The sequence below is a fragment of the Ipomoea triloba genome, chromosome 5 (genome assembly GCF_003576645.1).
Source record: "Ipomoea triloba cultivar NCNSP0323 chromosome 5, ASM357664v1".
Taxonomy (NCBI): Eukaryota; Viridiplantae; Streptophyta; class Magnoliopsida; order Solanales; family Convolvulaceae; genus Ipomoea; species Ipomoea triloba.
In genome coordinates, this window is record NC_044920.1 from 26,799,337 (window position 1) to 26,819,969 (window position 20,633).

Here is a 20,633-nt window from a genome sequence, read left to right on the forward strand (position 1 = left end):
CAAACTTTCAAACAAAAATACATAATCATAAAATATCCAAACACTTTAAATTGTTTCAAACTCCTTCAAAGTCCAAAGTCCAAATATAAGTACATAACAAAACAAATGAACTTCTAGGATTTTAACTTTTAATTTCTTATATACTTGGTATATAAATAATATATAATATAATATATAATATAATATAATAATATACGGGGAATCGGGGAAGGGGCGGGGAACGGGGATCGGGGTCAGGGTCGGGGCGGGGATCGATTTTCCCCGTCGGGGGCAGGTTGAATTGCCATCCCTAAGCCCAACTCCAAGGGGCCGTTTGTTTTTTGTAATTTCCACATAATTAAAATCTTGAGAAAACAATTATAGAGAATATGCGTGATAGGAATTAATTTATTGAAAATAATAATAATAATTGATTCATTTAAATTTTCATTAAAAAAATTCTTTAGATGATTACTTCAAACTTAAAATGTCAATAGGGTGTTCCCGATGGCAGTGATGTAAAGTCTTCTAACGTAACTCTAATTTGCACATATTTGGTATTCTGCGGACAGTTCAATTGGTCAACTTGTTGGTTTGATAACCACAAGATTCCAAACTTGATTTTTAACGGGAGTGACATATTAACATTCTCAATTTGAGCCGGTGAACTATGGACACTAGAATTACAAGATAGACTTTATCTTTAACATACCTTCAAATAATAACTAGGCACTTTGATTTCTAAAAAATAAAAAATAAAAAAATAAAAAAATAAAAAAAACTAGGCACTTTTTTTTATAAATCAAAGATAACATATAACAACTTTAGGCAATGTACCTGAATTTAGTAAGCAATATACCAACCAAATTTCCGAATTGAGCAAGCAATATACCAACCAATGTTTCGTCGTTTCCCTTATGATTAACAACTACGTCCACAATAATCCGATAGCTAATTAACCAATATTCAATATAAAAGAATACTCCACAGATATTATTGCATACTTTTTTTTAAAATTAATTTGGAGTTAACTAATTGACAAATATTTCATGAAAACAAATAATTTTTCAATTTTAAAATTTAAGGAGAAGGGCACTTTTCATTATTGAGTTATAATAAAATAGGGAGTAATATTTTTTTTAACCCTCAAATATACCATCACAACTTTTTCATTTTGTTTTTTTCTTTTTGGTTGGTGATTAGGAAACATTTGTTACTATTTGAGGGTATGCACGCGATAAATATTACTTCTGTGAACAAACTACATAGGACAGGTAAATTGCACTAGTAACACTTGCAGTGACGAGTTTGATCAAGGGGTGTTGAACTGTTGACAAAGATCGAACACATAACCTTTTTATATGAAAATCATTCTCTACTCATTGGACCCATTTTTGGGGCAAACAAATTAATTTTAATATAATTCTACAAATTAATCTTTTTTTTTTCTTGGGTGACAATAAAACTCGTAGCCACCACTCGATGGACATGTATGATAATTTGATCAAGAAAGTGTTAACAAAAATTAAATTCGTAACTTTCAAGTACGAAAATCATATTACATCTACTTGACTTCTAGAACAAATCGTGTTTTATACGACAGGCTCAATCGAGAGATTACTGATAAATATCTACAAAGTGATTTTTTTATCATTCAATTGTTAACAAAATGACTTGTTTAACGACAAAACGCATGAACGAAAAATAATACTCCGTAATAATAATTTGTAAAAAATTAAGCAACAAAAGGGGGTGATGATATAATTAATAAACAAAAGATATTTTCTTATAAATAACGGCCAAAAATTACCATTCTCTTAAAATTTATAAATAATTTCAAACATTACTCATTAAATAAAAAAACAAACAAACAAATGTGATGGAAATTGTAGTATGATTGCTCAGGCGAGGCCCCGCAGCTTACATATGCGCCTCTCTCTCTCTTGCAGGCCGCAGGCTACACCTTCAGTTTGACGCGCAATCTCCCTTCCATTGTTTCCTTCTACTTCGGGATCTCTGTCGCTCACTTTTCTCCCAAGTAAGACAATGTCAATCATTCTTTAGCTTTCTCCTTTCCGCTTTACTTTCCTATTTCTTCACGCCATTTTCCTCATCGTCAACTTCGCATTTCATTCACTTCATCCTTTGATTCTCTTTTAACGAAGACTTCCGCCATTTTTTGTATCCATCACTTGATTTATCTTCAATCTTGATCTATATTTCCGTGCGGTTTACTTACACCTGCTGCTTCAGTTTCTCTCATGGCTGCTGATCTAATTTATTTGTGTCTAAACGTGTTTAGTAGTGATTTTGTTAGTTTATTCTCTGTGAATTTATGTTATTTGTAGAGATACTGTATGTGTTTTGTATATATCATCGTATGACATTGTGTTTGAGATCTTTAGCTAATTTTTGAAATCTTGCTTAATTATGTTTGGTACTTTTCAGGTGTGTGTGTGTGTATTTCCACAGCTTAAAGATTTGATTGGAGAATCAAGAATTCTTCATGCTGATTGATTTTATTTTATTTTTTTGCTATTTCATATTTGAACCAAGAAGTTGGGAATGGTTGAGGACAGGAAATAGGATTGATGCTCCAAATTTGTTTCAATGGATACACAGAGTTACCCTCAGGGTGAATTGGGAAGGTTTGAGCAAATTATTTCCCAGTTTCTTTTGAAGAGCTTGCATATAGTATTGGATTCAAGGATTCCTTCCATGCGACCATATGGACGCAGTGGAGAACTGAAAAAGAGTGACAGATGGTTCAATTTGGTGTTGGGGGATCGTCCTGCTGCTCTTGATAATTTGAGTTTTTGGCACAGGAATTTGATGGAGCCAATGATTATTGATATAATGCTGGTGCAAGACAAACCTAATTCTTCATCTGAGCCTTATTTGAGTTCCACATTGGGTGGGACATTATCAGAAACTGTTATAGAGAGGTGGGTAGTACAATATGAGCATGTGAGGGCTTTGGCACCACAAATTGGTGATTCGTCTTACAAGAAATCGTACAAAAAAGTAATTTTACTGTTGCGCTCTCTTTATTCAATGATGAGGCTCCTTCCAGCTTACAAGGCCTTCCAAAAACTATCGTCTAGTCAGAGTTGTGATTTTGATATTAATTACAAAGTATCTTCATTTAGTGCTCCATTCTCTAGGGTAGAAGAGCAGCTGATGAAAGAGTATTCTTTTGTTCCAGTTGAAGCTCAACAAGGTCGCTTTTCTATATCTCTGACATATCGTGATAATCTCTCTGATTTCAACTTGGAGACTTCCTCGTCTTTTCCGCCACAGATTATTACAGATTATGCAAGTACAGATCCTATTAGGTCATTCCCTTCCACTACATCAGATAAAGATGTTCATGCTACAGTATTTCCATTGAGACGGATGCATTCATCTCCTTCAACGCCACTACAGCACCCGCATAGTTGGACAAGTGGTCTCCACAAGGGGCCTTCTGTATCTCCAAACCAACCTTATGTAGGTTCTCCACTGTCTTATCGCTCACCTTATGAGCTGTCATCCTCACCAACTGATGTTTATGGCCAAAGGATTTCAAACTACAGATTGCCTACTCACCACAGAGCAACAAGCTCAGATGATTACCAGCTTTCACCTCCGTTCTCTCCATCTCCATCCCCATCCCCACCTACATACCTTTCAGGTGGAAATCCTATGAAGTCACGATGGCGTTCAGAAACTGCCCCAGTTAGTATCCCTCATCCAATGATTGGCAGAAGTTCTAGATACCTTTCTCCTAATTTGTCTGACCCAAATAGGCATTCACTTCCCCCTCCATCCCCCAGAAGTACAAAGCATGACTCCTCATCACATGAATCCCCGTCTGGAGTCAGGTCATTAAGGAAATCAGGGGAGTCCAGTTTTGGAAATACAATTATGAGTCAGAAGGTAGGTATTCATTCAATAATTACACATTACTTTTATTGATTCTGCCCCTACCTGTGCACTTCCTATCATTTCAGTGTTGCCGCTGCAATTTTTTATTTGTAATGTGTTTGTCAGGTGTCCAGAGATACAAAAGATGACTCAGGCCGGTTCTCAGGTTTGCTATCTTCAAGTGGTTCGCCACGTGTTGGATTCTCTCGAAGTTCAAGTAGATTATCTTTCCAGGATGACTTGGATGACTCTGATTTTTCTTGCCCATTTATTGTTGACGATGTTGATACTTCTGATTCCCAATTCAGGTATTCTTTTTTATCTTGTACTATGGTATTGTTGTGAATATTGGCTCAGAAGAACTGAACTTCACATTCTCATTTCCATGAATAGGCATTGAGTTTCTTTGCGTTTCTATTGGCAAGAAATATTTCATGCATCATACAGTGTCTGTTTTTTCGTAGTTACTTACAAAGCAGGGATTTATGATTGTTTAGCTGCCATTATTCTATTTCAATTTTTCAGGATGGTGGGGCAGTGTATGAAATAGTTGAATGTAGGTTGTAGAGTTATGCATTGATACAATTTACACAATAAGCATCTAAAACAGAGGTTGTATATGTTGCTTTTAACTTTCTGCTGAGGAATACTTTTGATGCAGAAACTACCTTATTATTATTTTATTTTTTTTAATTTTTATTTTGTCAGACATGTTTTACCCCTTTTTTTCATTTTCTTTTTCTCACCTTTCCCTCTCTCCTTTCTCCTACTTGGCTTACAAAAAACCTGAGGTTGCTCTAATTAAACATAAGCTAGTTTTTAACCTGGCTTGTTTCAACCCTTTTCCATCACTCTTCTATTTCTTCTCGAAGTATTGATATATTTTGCTGCTGTTTCTGCACCTAACTTGTTTAGATACTTGCACAGTGACTATAAGCACTCAGCATTACCTCATTTATTTCCAAATTAGAAAATTTTTCTTGTTATTGTGCAGCAGCCAAAACCCTAATGTCAAGAAGGATTCAGAATCTTCTTCTTCACAAGCATTTCTGGGAAGCAGAAAATCACAGGAAGCTGCTGTGGGCGCCCTTGTTCAAATGCTCAAGAATGCTCCTCCTTTACGTCAAGATTCTAGCTGCCACTCCGTAAAGACTGAACTGGCGGGAGGAATTGGCGCTGTTTCCGAGTTCTCTGGTTCTCGGAAGACTTTGGATGCATTGGAGGAGCTCAAAGCTTACAAAGAGTTGAAGGAACTTATTCTTTCCAAGAGTGCAACCAGAACCAGCTCAGTCAGCAAGAGCTAAACTCAGCCTGCAGAACTTAACTATGATGCATATAATCCACTTTCTCACTGCTACTACATGGCAATAGGACTTGAGACGGTTGATGGATAACCTAACCAGGTAGGTTTTAATGGATTGTGTACAATGTACATAGCTGCTGACACAGGAAAATGTTGTATTAGCAAGAATGGTTAGCATCTGGCAAACATCATCATAGGATTTGAATCATCGTACCACAAAGATAAGCCAGAAATACTGTCTTGTGTATATTAGATCTCATGATCTACACAGTTTGATGAAGAGGGTGTTCTTTCATCACCATGTTATTTGCCAATCAAACAAGAACCTCTTACAATCTGAAAAACATAAGTGTTTGGTGAAGTTTATTTACAAAGTAGATTATTATGATTTTAGATTAAAAACTATGACAAAGATAAGGCTATTACCCTGGTTAACTATTTTAAAATGTTTATATATACATAATCAATAAAAAAAAATTATTGTTATTTTAAATAACTAGCCATTTCAAAAAGCCTTCCCATTTATTTATCTGTAGTGGAATATACACGCATGCGCGTACACATGTATACGATGTATTAGTCAAGAAAAGGAAATACTAAAGAAATGTTTCCATTCCATAACACAGCACTACAACAGCATAAATGATATATTAAAGCAAAATTCAACCAAATACTGCGATGATGTCATGGTATACAGAAACAAAATTCAATGGTCACGAGGATTAAAAAGAAAAGAAAAAAAAAACACTTATGTGAAATAACAAAATCCAATAAATTGCAATAACCAAAAAGTAATGCAGCTCAGTTGATCCCATCCAACTCCAGAAACAACAAAAGCTTTGATACTTGCTATGCAACCCATTCAAAATTTGTGGAGCTTTGTTCAAATCTCATAAACAATTTGATATATTGAAAATTGAGCTCCAGAGTTGATAGACACCCTGTAAGAAAGAGTCCGACATTATGATAATGTTGCTTATCTTTGTAAATTAAATATACAGCTCATCACTTGTGCAGGTAAAAATGTGGTAGAATATAAAGGATGCATTACTAATTAGCTAATTAGTAATAGGGGGAATGAATAAGAAGTAAAATCCTGTAAAGCAGGATATGTTAACATACCTAGATTTTCCTTAGCGCCTTTGCGTTTTGCCATTACCGCGCTTGCCAGAGAACAAGTGTTTTGGTTTCAGAGTAGGGATCGTTCTATCAGCTTCTCCACGGCGAGCATCCTTGTTCCTCTTCTTTGCAGATTTCTTAAACAGATTTAGTGCCTTTGACTTCTGTGCAGAGTCCTTGAAGCCCTCCCCTGGTACCACTTCACCTGGAGGCCGTGACTTGGACCTTGACCTAGATGTAGACCTTAGGCGCAATTTTTTATTGGGAGTGTTATCATCTACATCCATTGCTTCCACACCCTCAGTGGGGCCAACTGATCTTTCCCTCTTTCGGCCCCTGGATTTGCTACGAACTCTGTTGATTGCAAGACTTGGATCAAGACCCAGAGAAGACAACTGCCTTCCCATTCTCTCTGAAGTGAATTCCTTGTCCTTGTCAAATTTCCTGGGTACGGTTGGTCGGCTCTCCGCTGTACTCTTCTTAATCCTGTGCTGTTGAATGAGTATACTTTTCCTTCTCCTAATTTCAGCCAATGCTTGTTGTTCTTCAGGGGTCAGCTCAGCACCACCATCCATCTCAAAATCATCTTCTTGCTCCTGCCGAAGGCCTTCTTCTTTCTCCAATTCCTCAACCCTTTGTAAGATATCAGGGTCAATAAAATCATACACATTGTGCCCATCAAGAATCTCTGGCATTATTTCATCCTTCCAAGACTCATCTGCCAAGATATAGTGCTTACTCAATTTAGCAGAGTATACACCTGCACCTCCATTCTCATTCTCCAGATCCCTTTCAAGCTTCCTCTTTTCTTTCTCTGCATCTGCCTCCGCTTCCCTAGCTTTAGCTTCCAACACAGCCTGAGGTATACATGGAGGCCTTTCTTTCTGATCACGAGGCTTTGGCATTGCAACATGAAAGCGGTTTAGGCAGTCATTTAACTTCTTTGATTTCATCTTAACTTCAACCCTTTGATCCAACAACCTTTCACAAGCAGCATTCTTCACCGCAATCACGCCTTCCTCAGTCAAAGTACTCATAGTCAAAAGCACTCCTTGGTCGTCCGTTGCTTCACCGCCTTGGCCAATCACAGTCTTCATAGCTTCTTCTTTCATCTCCATGACTAGTTTCCTGTCTTCCTCAGAAATCCCTTCCATAGGCTGCAAATCAGTTTTGTTGCAAACTATGATCAAGGGTTTGTTCAGAAAGAGAGACTTGATGCTGTGAAATAAGGCAGCTTGTTGTTCAATGCTGTAGCCACAAGACCCAGAAATGTCTAGGAAAAACAACACGGCAGCTCTAAGATGCGCTAGAGCTGTAATACTGCACATTTCAATGATATTACGGTCCTCAAACGGCCTATCCAATATCCCCGGAGTGTCAATAACTTGATACCTCAGGTATTTGTAGTCAGTATGACCAACAAACAAGGACTTTGTGGTGAAAGCATATGGCTGCACATCCACATCTGCTCTTGTAATTTTGTTAATGAATGAGCTCTTACCAACATTAGGGTACCCACAGATCAAGATTGTCCTAGTATTTGGATCAATTGAAGGTAACCTTGCCATATGCTGCCTGATCTGCTCAAGATAAGCTAGACTGGGCGTGATGCGCTTTATCACAGTACACATGCGGCCCAATGCAGAAATCTTCAAAGACTTGCAACGATATAGTGAATCAGCATACTTCAACATTTTTACATAATCCTTAGCAATCTTAGAAATCAAGTTCCGTGCAGTATTTATTTGGCCAAGTGCAAGCTTGTAATGATCTTTGTTGTAGAGCACGTGAAGAAGGTCACCATAGAAAGGATGGATATCATCAAGCCTGGGGAACTCATCAATGATGGTGGAAAGTTTATCATGGAAATTCTGTTGGGTGTATTTCACTTTGCGCATATAAAACTGACGAATACGGGATATTGCATAGCCCTTATGAACAACAGTAGGTGTTTGCCGCTGTGTGCGAGAGAGAATGATATCAACAAAATCCTTCCCATTGGGAACAACAGTGATCTTCTTAAAATTATACTGCACCATATCTTATGATCTGGTCTTACCCCTGCATCACATAAACACATAAATAAAACAACACAAATATCAACCCCAAAAAAAACTAGTAGAATGGGAAAAGGGAAATCAGCAAATGAACCTTATTTAGAAAATGACCAATTTTCAGTCACTCGTGGAAATTTTCACACATCAAAGGCAAAATAAGAAAACTTGAACTTGGATTCTAAAATGAAGGTACCCTATGTTTATCTGTTATCTAACTACAAGTGAAAACTATCAAGAGAAAAAACACAACCAAACATACACTTTTGACAGTAATTATACACAGATATATACACAAATAAAAAAGAGACATGGAGCAAGAATGAATCATAATCATTTTTAGTAAAGCTAATAGTGACCCTTCAGATCAACAATTCAGTAACAAGACACACAAAAAGAAATGGAAAGAAAAAATCTTTAGATTCTACATAAAATTTTAAAACCAAAAAAAAAACAAAGTATTTATCTTACAAAATGAATAGCCAAGTGTGCCTAGGCTGAGCTTAAACTCCTAAAATGAAAACACGAGCTTTTATATAAAGAGGTATGCTTTGGAGTATACAGCTAGGCCAGTATACTTTTTACACAAGATTAGTTGAGGCCATCAAATGAACACTAACCCTTGCCCTTAGACAAACAGTAGTTAAACCAGGAATTTTAAAAGCAACTAAGCATAACCAGACTGGGAACATCATGTCCAATCTAGGTAATAACAAGGTATGAAGAATAATTGTACAAACGAAATCAAACACACCAGGAATAATGATTAAATATGATATCTCTGGAATTTTATTTTCTTGTTAGTCCCAATAGAGGGACATAGCAGTATAGAGAACTGGGCATTCCTCGCACTAAATTCACTGAAGCTCCCTATTCTTTCGTTTTTGTTTTGAAACCAAGTTATTTATCTACAAATAATCAAACACCTAAACATGCCACTTTCCTCAACAAAAATAATCATCAGTTAATCATTAAAAAATCCACATACTTCAGACATAAAACACTCAGCATCAATGTAAATATAGTTTCAGCAAATCAAAAGGAAAAGTAAAGCGGCGATAGTGAGAGAGAGGGAGGGAGAGCAAGACTCACCGGACTGGAAAACCCAGGTCGCAAGGGAAAACGCCAAGGAGGAGAGGCGAGAGAGTATGTTGGGCTGCGAGAAAAGCAGTTTTGAGAGAATGAAAAAGGAGGAGGAAGCTAGGGTTTAAGCGGGGCAATTTTGTCTGTTAAGGACACTAAAAAAACCTAAGCTTTATGGGCCAGGCCCGACCTGCCAAAATAAAATCTGTATTCCAAGTTTTTTTTTTTTTCAAGCTCCAAAGTCCAACCACTCAAATAGCAATGTCATAATTATTTTTAGAAAAAGTGTCGAACAGATCACTAAATTTATCAATTACAAAATATTATTTTTGTACAATTAAGTGCATACAAATGAGAAGTTAAAGTGTCTGATTACGTAGTATAATTTTTTTAGGAGGCTAATTATATTTTAGCTTAAATATACTAAAAGTACAATATTTATATACGTAAAGTATATTATTTGAAAATACATGATTTTTTTTATATTATCAAATAATGTACATTCAGTACATAAATAGTGTATTTTAGTATATTAAAAATGTATATTACAGTTATAGTCCACACAATAATTTTCCCATAAAACGTTGGGAGAATAATTTTAAGAGCAATTAATTATTGTTATTGTGGTTCTTTAATCTGGTTATTGTTCTAGTTACAATATTCACTAACACAAACGAATTTCGGACATGTAGTATAGTACTCATTGCAAGCCATGTCAAATTGGAAATAAACTTAATTAATCTATAAATATTAAAACACCACATTTTTAATAGTTACATTTTCACTTTTATTAGACAACTATCTATATGACAATTTTTTGTTATTGATCTTTCCAAATTGACTAAATTAAAATGTTCCCAAATTTTTTTAAGGTAAAATTTTGGAGAGAGTAAATAAATGTTTACTTCAATATAGTCAATTTGAATAAACAGAAAGACCAAAAAGTGGTCAAACTAATAATTGATAATAAAATATGTAATTGTGATATTAATGATTAGAGTTGTGGGTTGAGTATTACCCGCGCTTGCAAAATTCACGCGAGTGCGAGTAAAAATTTCATTACCCGCGCAGGTGCAAGGAATGGGTTGGGAATACGGGTGTGGGAATGTGGGATATATCCCCCATCCCATTGCCGTTCATACTTGTCACCAAAAAAAAAATACAAATATACATATATTTGTAGGCTAGACTAAAAATCTATTATTAACCTTTTTAAGTTGTGATTACAAAGCAATCTAACTAACTCATCTAAGTTTGTAAACTTATTCTATTATATATATTCTAGTATTATTCATTGTATTTATTGCTGATCCTTCTAAGTTGTTAAATTGTACTTTCTCATAGTATTTTTTGGCAAAATACATAGACACAATGAGTCTCATTGAGATTTTGTGTGTATCATAAAATATATAAAACTTTCATAACATAATAATAACATTTTTTTTGTTGGTCCTCTAAATCCTCTCACAAATTTGTATTAAAAATTACCTCCTAAGTGGGTGGTTTTAAAATTGTATCTAATTTTAAGGACTTAACGAATGATAAGTTATATTATCGTGTAAAATGTAAACAACAAAAATAATATACTCATAAATCAACACCCACAAAAAAATTATCATTTCGAAAAACTGTCATCCTATACAGGAAACTCACAATATTCATCAAGTCACACCAACAAATTCAACACCCATGGAAAAAAAATACTGTTTTAAATAAGCTACTTTACAACAATCACACCAACAAATTCAACACCCATGGAAAAAAAATTACATATTAAATAAGCTACTTTTGTCATTTACATTTAATGCCCAGACTCACAATGTAAATCAAATTACATATCATCATATCAAAACTCCACAAGCAGAGGGCAGAAAAATGGAAAATATTATTATTAATGCTGATTCTTTGGTGATTTGTCACAATAGGTGACCAACAGATGAAACAAAGTACCCGAAAAAAGGAGAAGGGCACAACACATAAAGAATAAAATAAAATAACCCAAAGCAAAAACACAAGTTATTAGATACATTTCAAACAACAGGCTATATTGTCTGCTCCCAAAAACAAAAAGAACTCAAATACAAATTTTGTTCAAAGGAGACATCTCGGGCCAGAGGGCGGTTGTTCAGCGAATTCGGTTGACATGAGCGAAGGGCTCTGGATTTGATTTTGGTGCCTGTTTTGCTACTTCAGGGGTTCCAAAAACATTCCAGAATCTCAGTGTTTCATCTCCTGCTGCAGAAGCAACTGTGCAACCATCTGGACTCTGTAGATTAACAAAGAAAGAAAAATTAGACCATTATTTAGCACACAATGTTTAACTTCTCCCTACATTTTCTCCGAGATTTATATTTCATAGAGAAAAGATACTTAACCTGAGCCATGAAAAGAACTCGGGATGTATGTCCAGTAAGCTCTGCCATCTTTACCATTGATGGGTATTTCCAGAGGGTAAGCTGGTTCTGAGTAAATCCATGTGAGCTTAGCAGTTCACGCTCATTCTTGTTCCAGAGCAGTGCACAGACCTGTGATCCTGTGTCAACTGAATTCACGCAAGCACCAGTATGGGTATTCCAGAACTTTATGCACCTGTCACTTCCACCTCCACCGGAGGCCAGCAAATTACCCTGAAATGGACACCAAGCAAGCGCCTTAACAGCAGCAGTGTGATCCTCAAGCCTGTGAAGCCACTGTGTCGAGGAGTTGGAAGAAGCTGTTGATCTGTCCCATATGTGGAGGAGATTATCATTTCCTCCACTAGCCAACTGCTGGCCAGAGGCAGACCATTTTAGGCCACAGACTTCTTGATGATGTCCTCTATATGTTTCTACAATAGGTGCTCTAATTCGGACATCATTGTTGTTAATCAAACCATCCATTCCACCGGTAGTCAGAATATGGTTGTTCCAGTCAAGGGCACCGACTCGTGATTGGTGGCCACCTCTCAAAGTTCTCAACTGCAGAAAAAAAAATATATCAGTACAAATCTTGGGGACTCCAGAAAAGAAAACAATACCAAGAGAAGAGTGCTCAAGGGGCAGACCAATCGGTTAGCTGTGGTATCCCAAAGCTGCACATCAGAGTTGTTCAAGCCAACAGCAATATGCCTCCCGTCTGGAGCCCATTTAACACTTGTAACAGGACCATTTTCATCATCAATTGTGACCAGTTCGGAAGTGCTACCATCAGATGCATCCCACAGGTAAACAGTACTACCCAGAGCAATAGAAAGAACATTGCTGCTGCCCCAATCTAATAGATTCAAGTAGTAATCATCGACAATGTCTGGAGCATCCAAAGTCCTCTCAGAAGTCTGTAAAAAGCAAATCACAACTACAATAAGAACAAACAATTCTAAATTCAAGTAAGACTTTATCCAAACTCTAGTATTATCAGGCAACTATGACCCTAACCTGAGGAATGTGACGCCTGGGTTTAACTGGTTTGGCCTGGCAAGCAGCAGAAGTGAACTCACTTGGAATGCCCTCCACAGGGGTGGGTGGTTTGTTCTTGAAAGCAAGTATCCGTGTCCGGTTCATGTTAAGGACCTCAGCTAGCTGTTTTCTATATGTTTCCCTGGACGGTGAGCTGGTGGCTGGATTTTCCTTACCTTTCATCCCTCCCGTCACCATATAATGGGCAAAGTCAAAGTCCATTGCAGATCTATTAGGAATGAACCTATCCAACTAAAAACAATAAACCAAAAAAGTTCAATTAGTTGTCAATATTTCCAAGATCCTGACTAATGAGTAAACCCACTCAACTAGAAAAACGGGCAAACTAAGATAATTAATGATTTCAAAAATATGCCTTCATATTTAAAAACCTACTTACAACCCTAAAATTAGATTTGGACAATTTACTAAATCAGATTAGAAATAAAACTCATCTAGCAAAGCAGATCAAAAGCAATGTCTATTGTCGTTACCCAAAGTTAAAACAGATTTACATCAATTATCAATAGCAAGATTAAGATCGTTCTACTATGTAGATTCTAAACATTTTCCACTCACTTAAATTATAAAAAATAATGTAGTAAGGCAGAGATAAAATACATTTTCACGAGACTTTTTCCTTTGCAGATATTGCTCGTGAAGAGGAAGACGGGATTCAGTCTTGTTAGATGAAGCGGAGTTCCTCAATCCTGCATCCATCACGTTAATAACACAAAAAAAACACTACTACAGATACAAAATTTCAATTATGGATTATACAGAAAAAAATTGATTAATAAAATGAACAAGGGTCCTGCAAAAAAACAATATTAGAGCGATAAGAGAAAACAAAATAAAAAAATAAGAACAACAAGAAAGCAAGATTGAAATTATTGCAGATCGAGCGGCCAGCGGCGAGAGAGAGCGCAGAGAGAAAAGGGGATTAAGAGAATGAGATATGATGCTCTTCAATTGAATTTGAGGGATTTTATACTTGTGATTAGGGTTTATTGGGTCCTAATTTCAGTAATTTGGATGGCAACGGCTATTTTCCCGACAAGCAGAAAAGAGCTGTTGTAATTTGTTTAGACTAAAATGCCCTCTTCATTAGTAATCAACTGCAAAAATTAGGCGTGCCGCAAGCTTTAATGGGCTCTCTAGACATTCTTGACTGGGCCCAGTATGTGTTTTGAATTTTGATAATCATTTAAAGAAAAATAAATAAATTGTAATCCTTAATTATTGCTATTTTAGTCCTTTATATTTCATAACTTTATTTTGGCAATCATTATGACATTATGCCATGGACCATAGAGTATAATGTCGACAAGTGACATAAATGTTACTCCGTAAATTTTAGTATGTTAAATATTTTTTTAAAGATTTATTTTTAGTATATTACTCAGAAATAAACATATACGAAGTAGTATATTAAAAATGAACATTCAGTATATTAAAAATGTATATTTATTAGTGATTCATCTTGCAATGGAGATAATTGTTCACAATATAATTTGTCTTGTTTTTTGGTCCTTGGGCTAATCTAGAAGTTACACTTGTTGTCATTTAAAAATTGTTCAACGGGTTATTGTTGACATAGGAAATTTGATAAATATGATTATTTTTAACACAATTATATCTAAATATATTTTGGATTTTTCAAAAAAAAAATATATTTTGGATAATATTAATATTATCTAATTTGTTTAATTAGATAATATCAAGAGTTTGAACATATCTAAACTCTTCTATCCTACAACTATACATATGAGCTCACATTCCTACGTAATCATCATAGATGGGATAACCATGTAAACATCGACCCAAATATGCCTATTTCCTCTTTTTTAAATGAAGACATTCAATATCAACCTGCAGAAGTTAAGCAATCCTTAAATTTATTCACTGCTTAATTGCATGTGTACAAGTGATCTCTTTCCCTAATAATCAGAAGTAAACCTCATACCAACAACATATAATATGAGAATAACATGAGAATCAAGAGAGTTGAGTGCCAAGCTTGTTGCAATATCTGTGGTGAGGCCAATGCATATATTTTTCATGTCTTAGTAAAATATTATTAGTAATCCTTAAATTTATTCACTGCCTAATTGCATGTGTACAAGTGATCCTTCCCCCTAATAATCAGAAGTCAACCTCATACCAACAACAGAGAGTTTTTTTCAAAAATGGTCCCTCAACTATTGCTCATTCTTAATTTTGCATTTCGACTTTCAATTGTTCTAATGTGGTCCCTCGACTTTCAAAAACTCGCCCAATTTGGTCCTCCGTTACATATTCCGTCAAATCAGTGTTAAAATGGAGGACATTTTCGTCTATTTACCTATTGTTAGCCTAATAAACATTGAGAAATAGTTGAGGGGTCATTTTGAGAATAGTCAAGGGACCATTTTGGGAAAAACTATTTTGTTTATTTCATTTTTGTTTATTTTCATTTTTTAGACACTATAAAATTAGAATTTCTATACATTTTTTTCTTACAAATATAAATAGTTAAAATCGCGCAATCCAACCTCAAAATTTTTAACTTTCTTTACAGACTTTTCCCCTCTAAATATACAAACTATTCCTATGAAGTTTTACAATAAGTTCCGTAAATTTCATAAATACTCATATACTTTCTTTTTTTTTTTAATAATGTTCATAGACAATCAATCACTATGTATCACATTAAATATTACTTTTACCATTGAAAATAATATTTTTTTTCAAGCGTAGATACCCAAAGACTGTAAAATGTAGGGAAAATATTGGACCGAAAGGTAAATTTTTCTAGTAAATTCTCAGGTGAGCCGAAAAGTAAAATCTCGTCAATGTTTCCTGCAATATTTTCTGTATTTGATTTCGAAGTAATTATTAAATTTTATATTAATTTACATTATTTAAGATATTGTATGGCATCTTTTATATGTTTTCCTCTTCTTATTTTTTTTTATTAATTATTAATTATTAAGGCAAGTATAATTTATTTTGTAATGTGGACACATTATTTTTAATAATTTTGATTTAATTAAATTATACCTTAATTATAAAAACCCTACCTAATAATTTTAGTATATTACACGAGACACAATAATTATTATAAATAATGTTTAATAATTGTCAATTTGTATTCAACAATAAAATTTATAGTTAATTTTTAAGTCAATCATAAAATCTTTTGTGTTGTGGGCACATTATTTTTTAATTATTTGAGTTTAATAATATTATATCTTATTTATAAAAAAAAAATCCAAAGTAATATATTTAGTACTACGGATGTGACTAAGAATTATTTTAATCGGTGTTTAAAAAATGAGTATTTATAAAATTTACGAAACTTATTGTAAATCTGCATAGGAATAGTTTGTATATTTAGATAGGAAAAAGTCTGTAAAAAAGTTAAAAATTTTTAGGATGGATTGCACGATTTTAACTATTTATATTTGTAAGAAAAAAAATGTATAGAAATTCTTATTTTATAGAGTCTAAAAAATGAAAATAAACAAAAATGAAATAAATAAAATAGTTTTTCCCAAAATGGTCCCTTGACTATTCTCAAAATGGTCCCTCAACTATTTCTCAATGTTTATTAGGCTAACAATAGGTAAATGGACGAAAATGCCCTCCATTTTAATACTGATTTGACGGAATATGTAACGGAGGACCAAATTTGGTGAGTTTTTGAAAGTTGAGGGACCACATTAAGTGAAATTGAAAGTCGAAATGCAAAATTGAGAATGAGCAATAGTCGAGGGACCATTTTGGGAAAAAACTCCAACAACAGATAACTTGAGAATCAAGAGAGTTGAGTGTCAAGCTTGTTGCAATATCTGTGGTGAGGCTGATGAATCTTGTCTTAGTAAAATATTATTAGCAATCCTATTGAAATTTAAAACTATGACTAAATCAACATAATTCAAATATAAACTAAATTAGGTTAATTGGACAATCATATATCATGGCTAACTTATGATGTTGAAAGGAATTTATAACTCTTTGAAATTTGGTAAGGGAAAAATCCCTCTTCCCACCATGACATGGTTTGGTTAAAAATAAAACAAAATCAATCAGAGAGAATGCAAAGGGTCTTCACAGCAGAATGAATGATATTGACCTTTATCTGAAATGGGATTTGCAAAATGGATTTATCTGAAATAGAATTTACATACCAATCTTAAACATTGGGGCAGGATGTTTTTGAGCTAATTAGGCATAAAAACAACAAGTCATGTACAAACAAATGAGATATTGTTCACAATTAATATGCACAGAAACAAGATTGGAGCTACACTTCAGTTTCTATTGTGAGGAAATGTATTGGAGGAGCCGGCAGGATATGGTTCTTCCTCGTCACACCTATCTGCAAACGTTCCCATCTCGCTCACTCTGCACTGTCTGAAGCTAGGGTATATATTGCTTGGAACTTTCAGCCATTGGTACCCTGATTTCATAAATGAAGTAGCTTGGCCACCACACCACAACTGCCTTGATCTGAAATGATTCGCCTCAAAAATGCATTCGAAGACCTCTCAACAAGATTCCAAATAGTACTTTTACATTTTCAGTTGTGTTTCTTCCATCTCCAAGCTGGTGATTAAGGTTGTAAATTCAATAGATGCTTCTTTTCAGTATTGACAAGAAAAGGAAAAATAAGCATGCTAGCATATACACCATAGCAATATGTCCTACTGAAAAAGTGAAGTAGAAAGATTTTGTTTAATAAAAAATGAAAAGTTAAAATGTCAGGTTCTTTATGAACTCATCAGCATATTTATCATCATATCTCCGATTTTTGCAATAACTTATGCACAAGTGAGAATAAAGCATGAACTCATCAGCATATTTATCATAGTATCTCCCATTTTTGCAATAACTTATGCACTATGAGAATAAAGCACGCTAAGCATATACCACAGTACCATTTTCTTTCTGTGCAGTATATGTCTACTGAAGAAGTGAAAAGATAAATTGTTTGTTTTTCGAAAAATGAAATATTAAAATGCCAGATCCTTTATAGCTTCCAATATACAAGCACAATTCATCTGAAACTGTAAAAACTTGTGAATAGAAAATGTAAAAAAGCAGACTTATACCTGCTGGCTGTAAAGCCATATCATCATCTGTATCTGGTTCTTGAGAAGATATCAAATGCCAAACCAGGCAGATGGTTATAATATTCAGCGAATTCGGTTGATGTGAGCGAATGGCTCAGGATTTGACTTTGGAGCCTGTTTTGCCACTTCCGGGGTTCCGAAAACATTCCAGAATCTCAGTGTTTCATCTCCTGCTGCAGAAGCCACTGTGCAACCATCCGGACTCTGTATAAAAGATTAAAAAAGAGAATTATTAGCAAACACGGTTGTTTTTTCCCCCACATTTTCTCTGTGATTAATATTTCAGAGAGGAAAGATACTTAACCTGAGCCATGAAAAGAACTCGGGATGTATGTCCAGTAAGCTCTGCCATCTTAACCATTGATGGGTATTTCCAGAGAGTAAGCTGATTCTGAGTAAACCCATGAGAGCTTAGCAATTCACGCTCATTCTTGCTCCAAAGCAGTGCACAGACCTGTGACCCTGTATCAACTGAGTTCACGCAAGCACCAGTATGGGTATTCCAGAACTTTATGCACCTATCGCCTCCACCTCCACCAGAGGCCAGCAAGTTACCCTGAAATGGACACCAAGCAAGGGCCTTAACAGCAGCTGTGTGATCCTCAAGCCTGTGAAGCCACTGCGTCGAGGAGTTGGAAGAAGCAGTTGATCTGTCCCATATGTGGAGGAGATTATCATTTCCTCCACTAGCCAACTGCTGGCCTGAGGCAGACCATTTCAGGCCACAGACTTCTTGATGATGCCCTCTATATGTTTCTACGATAGGTGCTCTCACTCGGACATCATTGTTATTAATAAGACCATCCATTCCGCCTGTGGTCAGTATATGGTTGTTCCAGTCAAGGGCACCTACTCGTGATTGGTGGCCGCCTCTCAAAGTTCTCAACTGCAGCAGACAGCATAAGAAAAAATATCAGTACAAAATTTTAGTGACTCCAGAAAAGAAAACAAGGCCAAGAGATCTCAAGGAGCAGACCAATCGGTTAGCTGTGGTATCCCAAAGCTGCACGTCAGAGTTGTTCAAGCCAATAGCAATATGCTTCCCATCTGGAGCCCATTTAACACTTGTAACAGGACCATTTTCATCATCAATTGTGACCAGTTCGGAAGTGATGCCATCAGATGCATCCCACAGGTAAACAGTACTACCCAAAGCTATAGAAAGAACATTGCTGCTGCCCCAATCTAATAGATTCAAGTAATAATCATCCACAATATCTGGAGCATCCAAAGTCCTCTCAGAGGTCTGCATAAGCAAACCACAACTCTAATAAGAACAATTTTTAAATTCAAGTAAAGTTTTCATAAAAAAGTGATAATCATTAATCTAAAATGCCAGTATTATCAGTCATTATGAACCACAACCTGAGGAATGTGGCGCTTGGGTTTCATTGGTTTGGCCTGGTAAGCAGCAGAAGAAAACTCATTTGTGATGCCCTCCACAGGGGTGGGTGGTTTGTTCTTAAATGCAAGGATCCGTGTCCTGTTCATGTTCAAGGCCTCCGCGAGCTGCTTTCTATATGCCTCTCTGGATGGTGAGAGGGTGTCTGGATTTTCCTTACCTTTCGTCACCATATAATGTGCATAGTCGAAATCCATTGCTGATCTATTTGGAATAAACCTATCCAACTATAAACAAAAACAAAAACAAAAAACTTAAGAGTTAGTTTGCCAATATTTCTGAAACCCTGGCTTGCTTCTGTGGAAACTCAACATCAAATATAAAAGTGGCACAAGCAGAATTTGATCATGAAAATAGACCATTTTGAAAAGCTTACTCACAGCCCTAAAAATAATCTGGACAAAATATTAAATCAGATTAAATTATAAAATCCATTTAGCAAAGCATATCATCATAAGCAAAATCCATTTTCAATACCCAAAAGATACAGTGGAAGTTATATCAATTAGCAACATTAAGATCAAGGCTGTATATATATACTCTTCAACATTTTCCTTTCAGTTTAATTACGAAAAGAATGTAGTAAAGGTAGAGATATAACATACATTTTCGCGGGAAGTTTTTCTCTGAAGATACTCCTCCTGAAGAGGAAAACGGGATTGAGTCTTGTTTGAAGAAGCAGAGTTCCTTAATCCTGCATCCATCACGTTAATAACACCAAAAAAAAACACTACTAATACTACTACAATTTCAATTATGGATTATAGCGAGAGAATATAGAATTGGGAGAAAGAATCGCTCAAGAATTAAACTAGCAAGGGGCCTGCAATAGAACAGATTAGAGCATTAAGAGAAAAAAACACAATTAAATTGAAAAAGAAGTATATTAAACAAGAAATCGAGATTGAAAGTGTTGGAGATCGAGAGCCGCCAGGGGTGGATTGACTTGATCAGATAAGCAACGGAGCAAGCTAGGGCAGAGAACAGAGAAACGAGAGATGATTTGATAGAGTCACTGGAAATCGAGGGTTTTATACTCGTGATGATTAGGTCCTGATTTTGTAATCAAAGCACCAACGGGCAACGGCTACTTCTCCGAAATACCAAAAGATCCGTTGTAATATGTTTAGACTAAAATGCTCATCCTTGATCCTCCGTTTCCGGATAACTTTTGATACTGGGCTGGACCTCAGCATTTGATGGGCTCTTTGGACATCCTTCACTGGGCTTCAAATA

General features: G+C 35.4%; 4 protein-coding genes across 9 annotated transcripts; 1 reads left to right on the forward strand and 3 right to left on the reverse strand.

Moving 5' to 3' along the window:
* The first annotated feature begins 1,897 nt into the window (after positions 1 to 1,897).
* Positions 1,898 to 5,549, forward strand: LOC116019952 (autophagy-related protein 13a-like). Of its 4 annotated transcripts, none has more exons than XM_031260357.1 (4): positions 1,898 to 2,017; positions 2,539 to 3,897; positions 4,012 to 4,193; positions 4,880 to 5,549. In XM_031260357.1, the coding sequence occupies exons 2-4, from the start codon at positions 2,590 to 2,592 to the stop codon at positions 5,187 to 5,189; spliced, it is 1,800 nt and encodes a 599-aa protein (XP_031116217.1). In that variant the 5' UTR covers positions 1,898 to 2,017; positions 2,539 to 2,589; the 3' UTR covers positions 5,190 to 5,549. The 4 variants fall into 4 exon arrangements, with proteins under 4 accessions (XP_031116217.1, XP_031116218.1, XP_031116216.1 ...); XM_031260358.1 differs by having other exon boundaries at positions 1,906 to 2,017; positions 2,536 to 3,897; XM_031260356.1 differs by having other exon boundaries at positions 1,943 to 2,017; positions 2,428 to 3,897.
* A 233-nt stretch (positions 5,550 to 5,782) lies between these two features.
* On the reverse strand, positions 5,783 to 9,573 carry LOC116019728 (nucleolar GTP-binding protein 1-like). The gene is made up of 3 exons (XM_031260037.1): positions 9,454 to 9,573; positions 6,311 to 8,368; positions 5,783 to 6,129 (listed from the first exon to the last, which is right to left on the reverse strand). Exon 2 carries the CDS (start codon positions 8,344 to 8,346, stop codon positions 6,322 to 6,324), a length of 2,025 nt encoding a protein of 674 aa, XP_031115897.1. The 5' UTR covers positions 8,347 to 8,368; positions 9,454 to 9,573; the 3' UTR covers positions 5,783 to 6,129; positions 6,311 to 6,321.
* A 1,736-nt stretch (positions 9,574 to 11,309) lies between these two features.
* Positions 11,310 to 13,913, reverse strand: LOC116019572 (cell division cycle 20.1, cofactor of APC complex-like). The gene is made up of 5 exons (XM_031259842.1): positions 13,500 to 13,913; positions 12,858 to 13,130; positions 12,488 to 12,757; positions 11,820 to 12,401; positions 11,310 to 11,710 (listed from the first exon to the last, which is right to left on the reverse strand). Exons 1-5 carry the CDS (start codon positions 13,596 to 13,598, stop codon positions 11,570 to 11,572), a joined length of 1,365 nt encoding a protein of 454 aa, XP_031115702.1. The 5' UTR covers positions 13,599 to 13,913; the 3' UTR covers positions 11,310 to 11,569.
* A 3,077-nt stretch (positions 13,914 to 16,990) lies between these two features.
* On the reverse strand, positions 16,991 to 20,503 carry LOC116019573 (cell division cycle 20.1, cofactor of APC complex-like). 3 transcript variants are annotated; one of them, XM_031259844.1, is made up of 6 exons: positions 20,003 to 20,502; positions 19,361 to 19,624; positions 18,972 to 19,241; positions 18,300 to 18,881; positions 17,975 to 18,199; positions 16,991 to 17,468 (listed from the first exon to the last, which is right to left on the reverse strand). In XM_031259844.1, the coding sequence occupies exons 1-5, from the start codon at positions 20,099 to 20,101 to the stop codon at positions 18,059 to 18,061; spliced, it is 1,356 nt and encodes a 451-aa protein (XP_031115704.1). In that variant the 5' UTR covers positions 20,102 to 20,502; the 3' UTR covers positions 16,991 to 17,468; positions 17,975 to 18,058. The 3 variants fall into 3 exon arrangements, with proteins under 3 accessions (XP_031115704.1, XP_031115706.1, XP_031115705.1); XM_031259846.1 differs by having other exon boundaries at positions 16,997 to 17,502; positions 20,003 to 20,503; XM_031259845.1 differs by having other exon boundaries at positions 16,997 to 17,569; positions 20,003 to 20,503.
* Between the last annotated feature and the right edge of the window lie 130 nt (positions 20,504 to 20,633).

Bases quoted from the DNA above. Each gene is read 5' to 3' on its own strand.
- LOC116019952 (XM_031260357.1), top strand. From the start codon at position 2,590: ATGGATACACAGAGTTACCCTCAGGGTGAATTGGGAAGGTTTGAGCAA. The intron at 3,898-4,011 runs GTAGGTATTCAT...TGTGTTTGTCAG, and splicing joins ATACAATTATGAGTCAGAAG to GTGTCCAGAGATACAAAAGA. The intron at 4,194-4,879 runs GTATTCTTTTTT...GTTATTGTGCAG, and splicing joins ACTTCTGATTCCCAATTCAG to CAGCCAAAACCCTAATGTCA.
- LOC116019728 (XM_031260037.1), bottom strand. From the start codon at position 8,346: ATGGTGCAGTATAATTTTAAGAAGATCACTGTTGTTCCCAATGGGAAG.
- LOC116019572 (XM_031259842.1), bottom strand. From the start codon at position 13,598: ATGGATGCAGGATTGAGGAACTCCGCTTCATCTAACAAGACTGAATCC. The intron at 12,758-12,857 runs GTTAGGGTCATA...TGCTTTTTACAG, and splicing joins CCAGGCGTCACATTCCTCAG to ACTTCTGAGAGGACTTTGGA. The intron at 11,711-11,819 runs GTTAAGTATCTT...GTTAATCTACAG, and splicing joins GAGTTCTTTTCATGGCTCAG to AGTCCAGATGGTTGCACAGT.
- LOC116019573 (XM_031259844.1), bottom strand. From the start codon at position 20,101: ATGGATGCAGGATTAAGGAACTCTGCTTCTTCAAACAAGACTCAATCC. The intron at 18,882-18,971 runs GTCTGCTCCTTG...TGTCTGCTGCAG, and splicing joins ATACCACAGCTAACCGATTG to TTGAGAACTTTGAGAGGCGG. The intron at 18,200-18,299 runs GTTAAGTATCTT...TCTTTTATACAG, and splicing joins GAGTTCTTTTCATGGCTCAG to AGTCCGGATGGTTGCACAGT.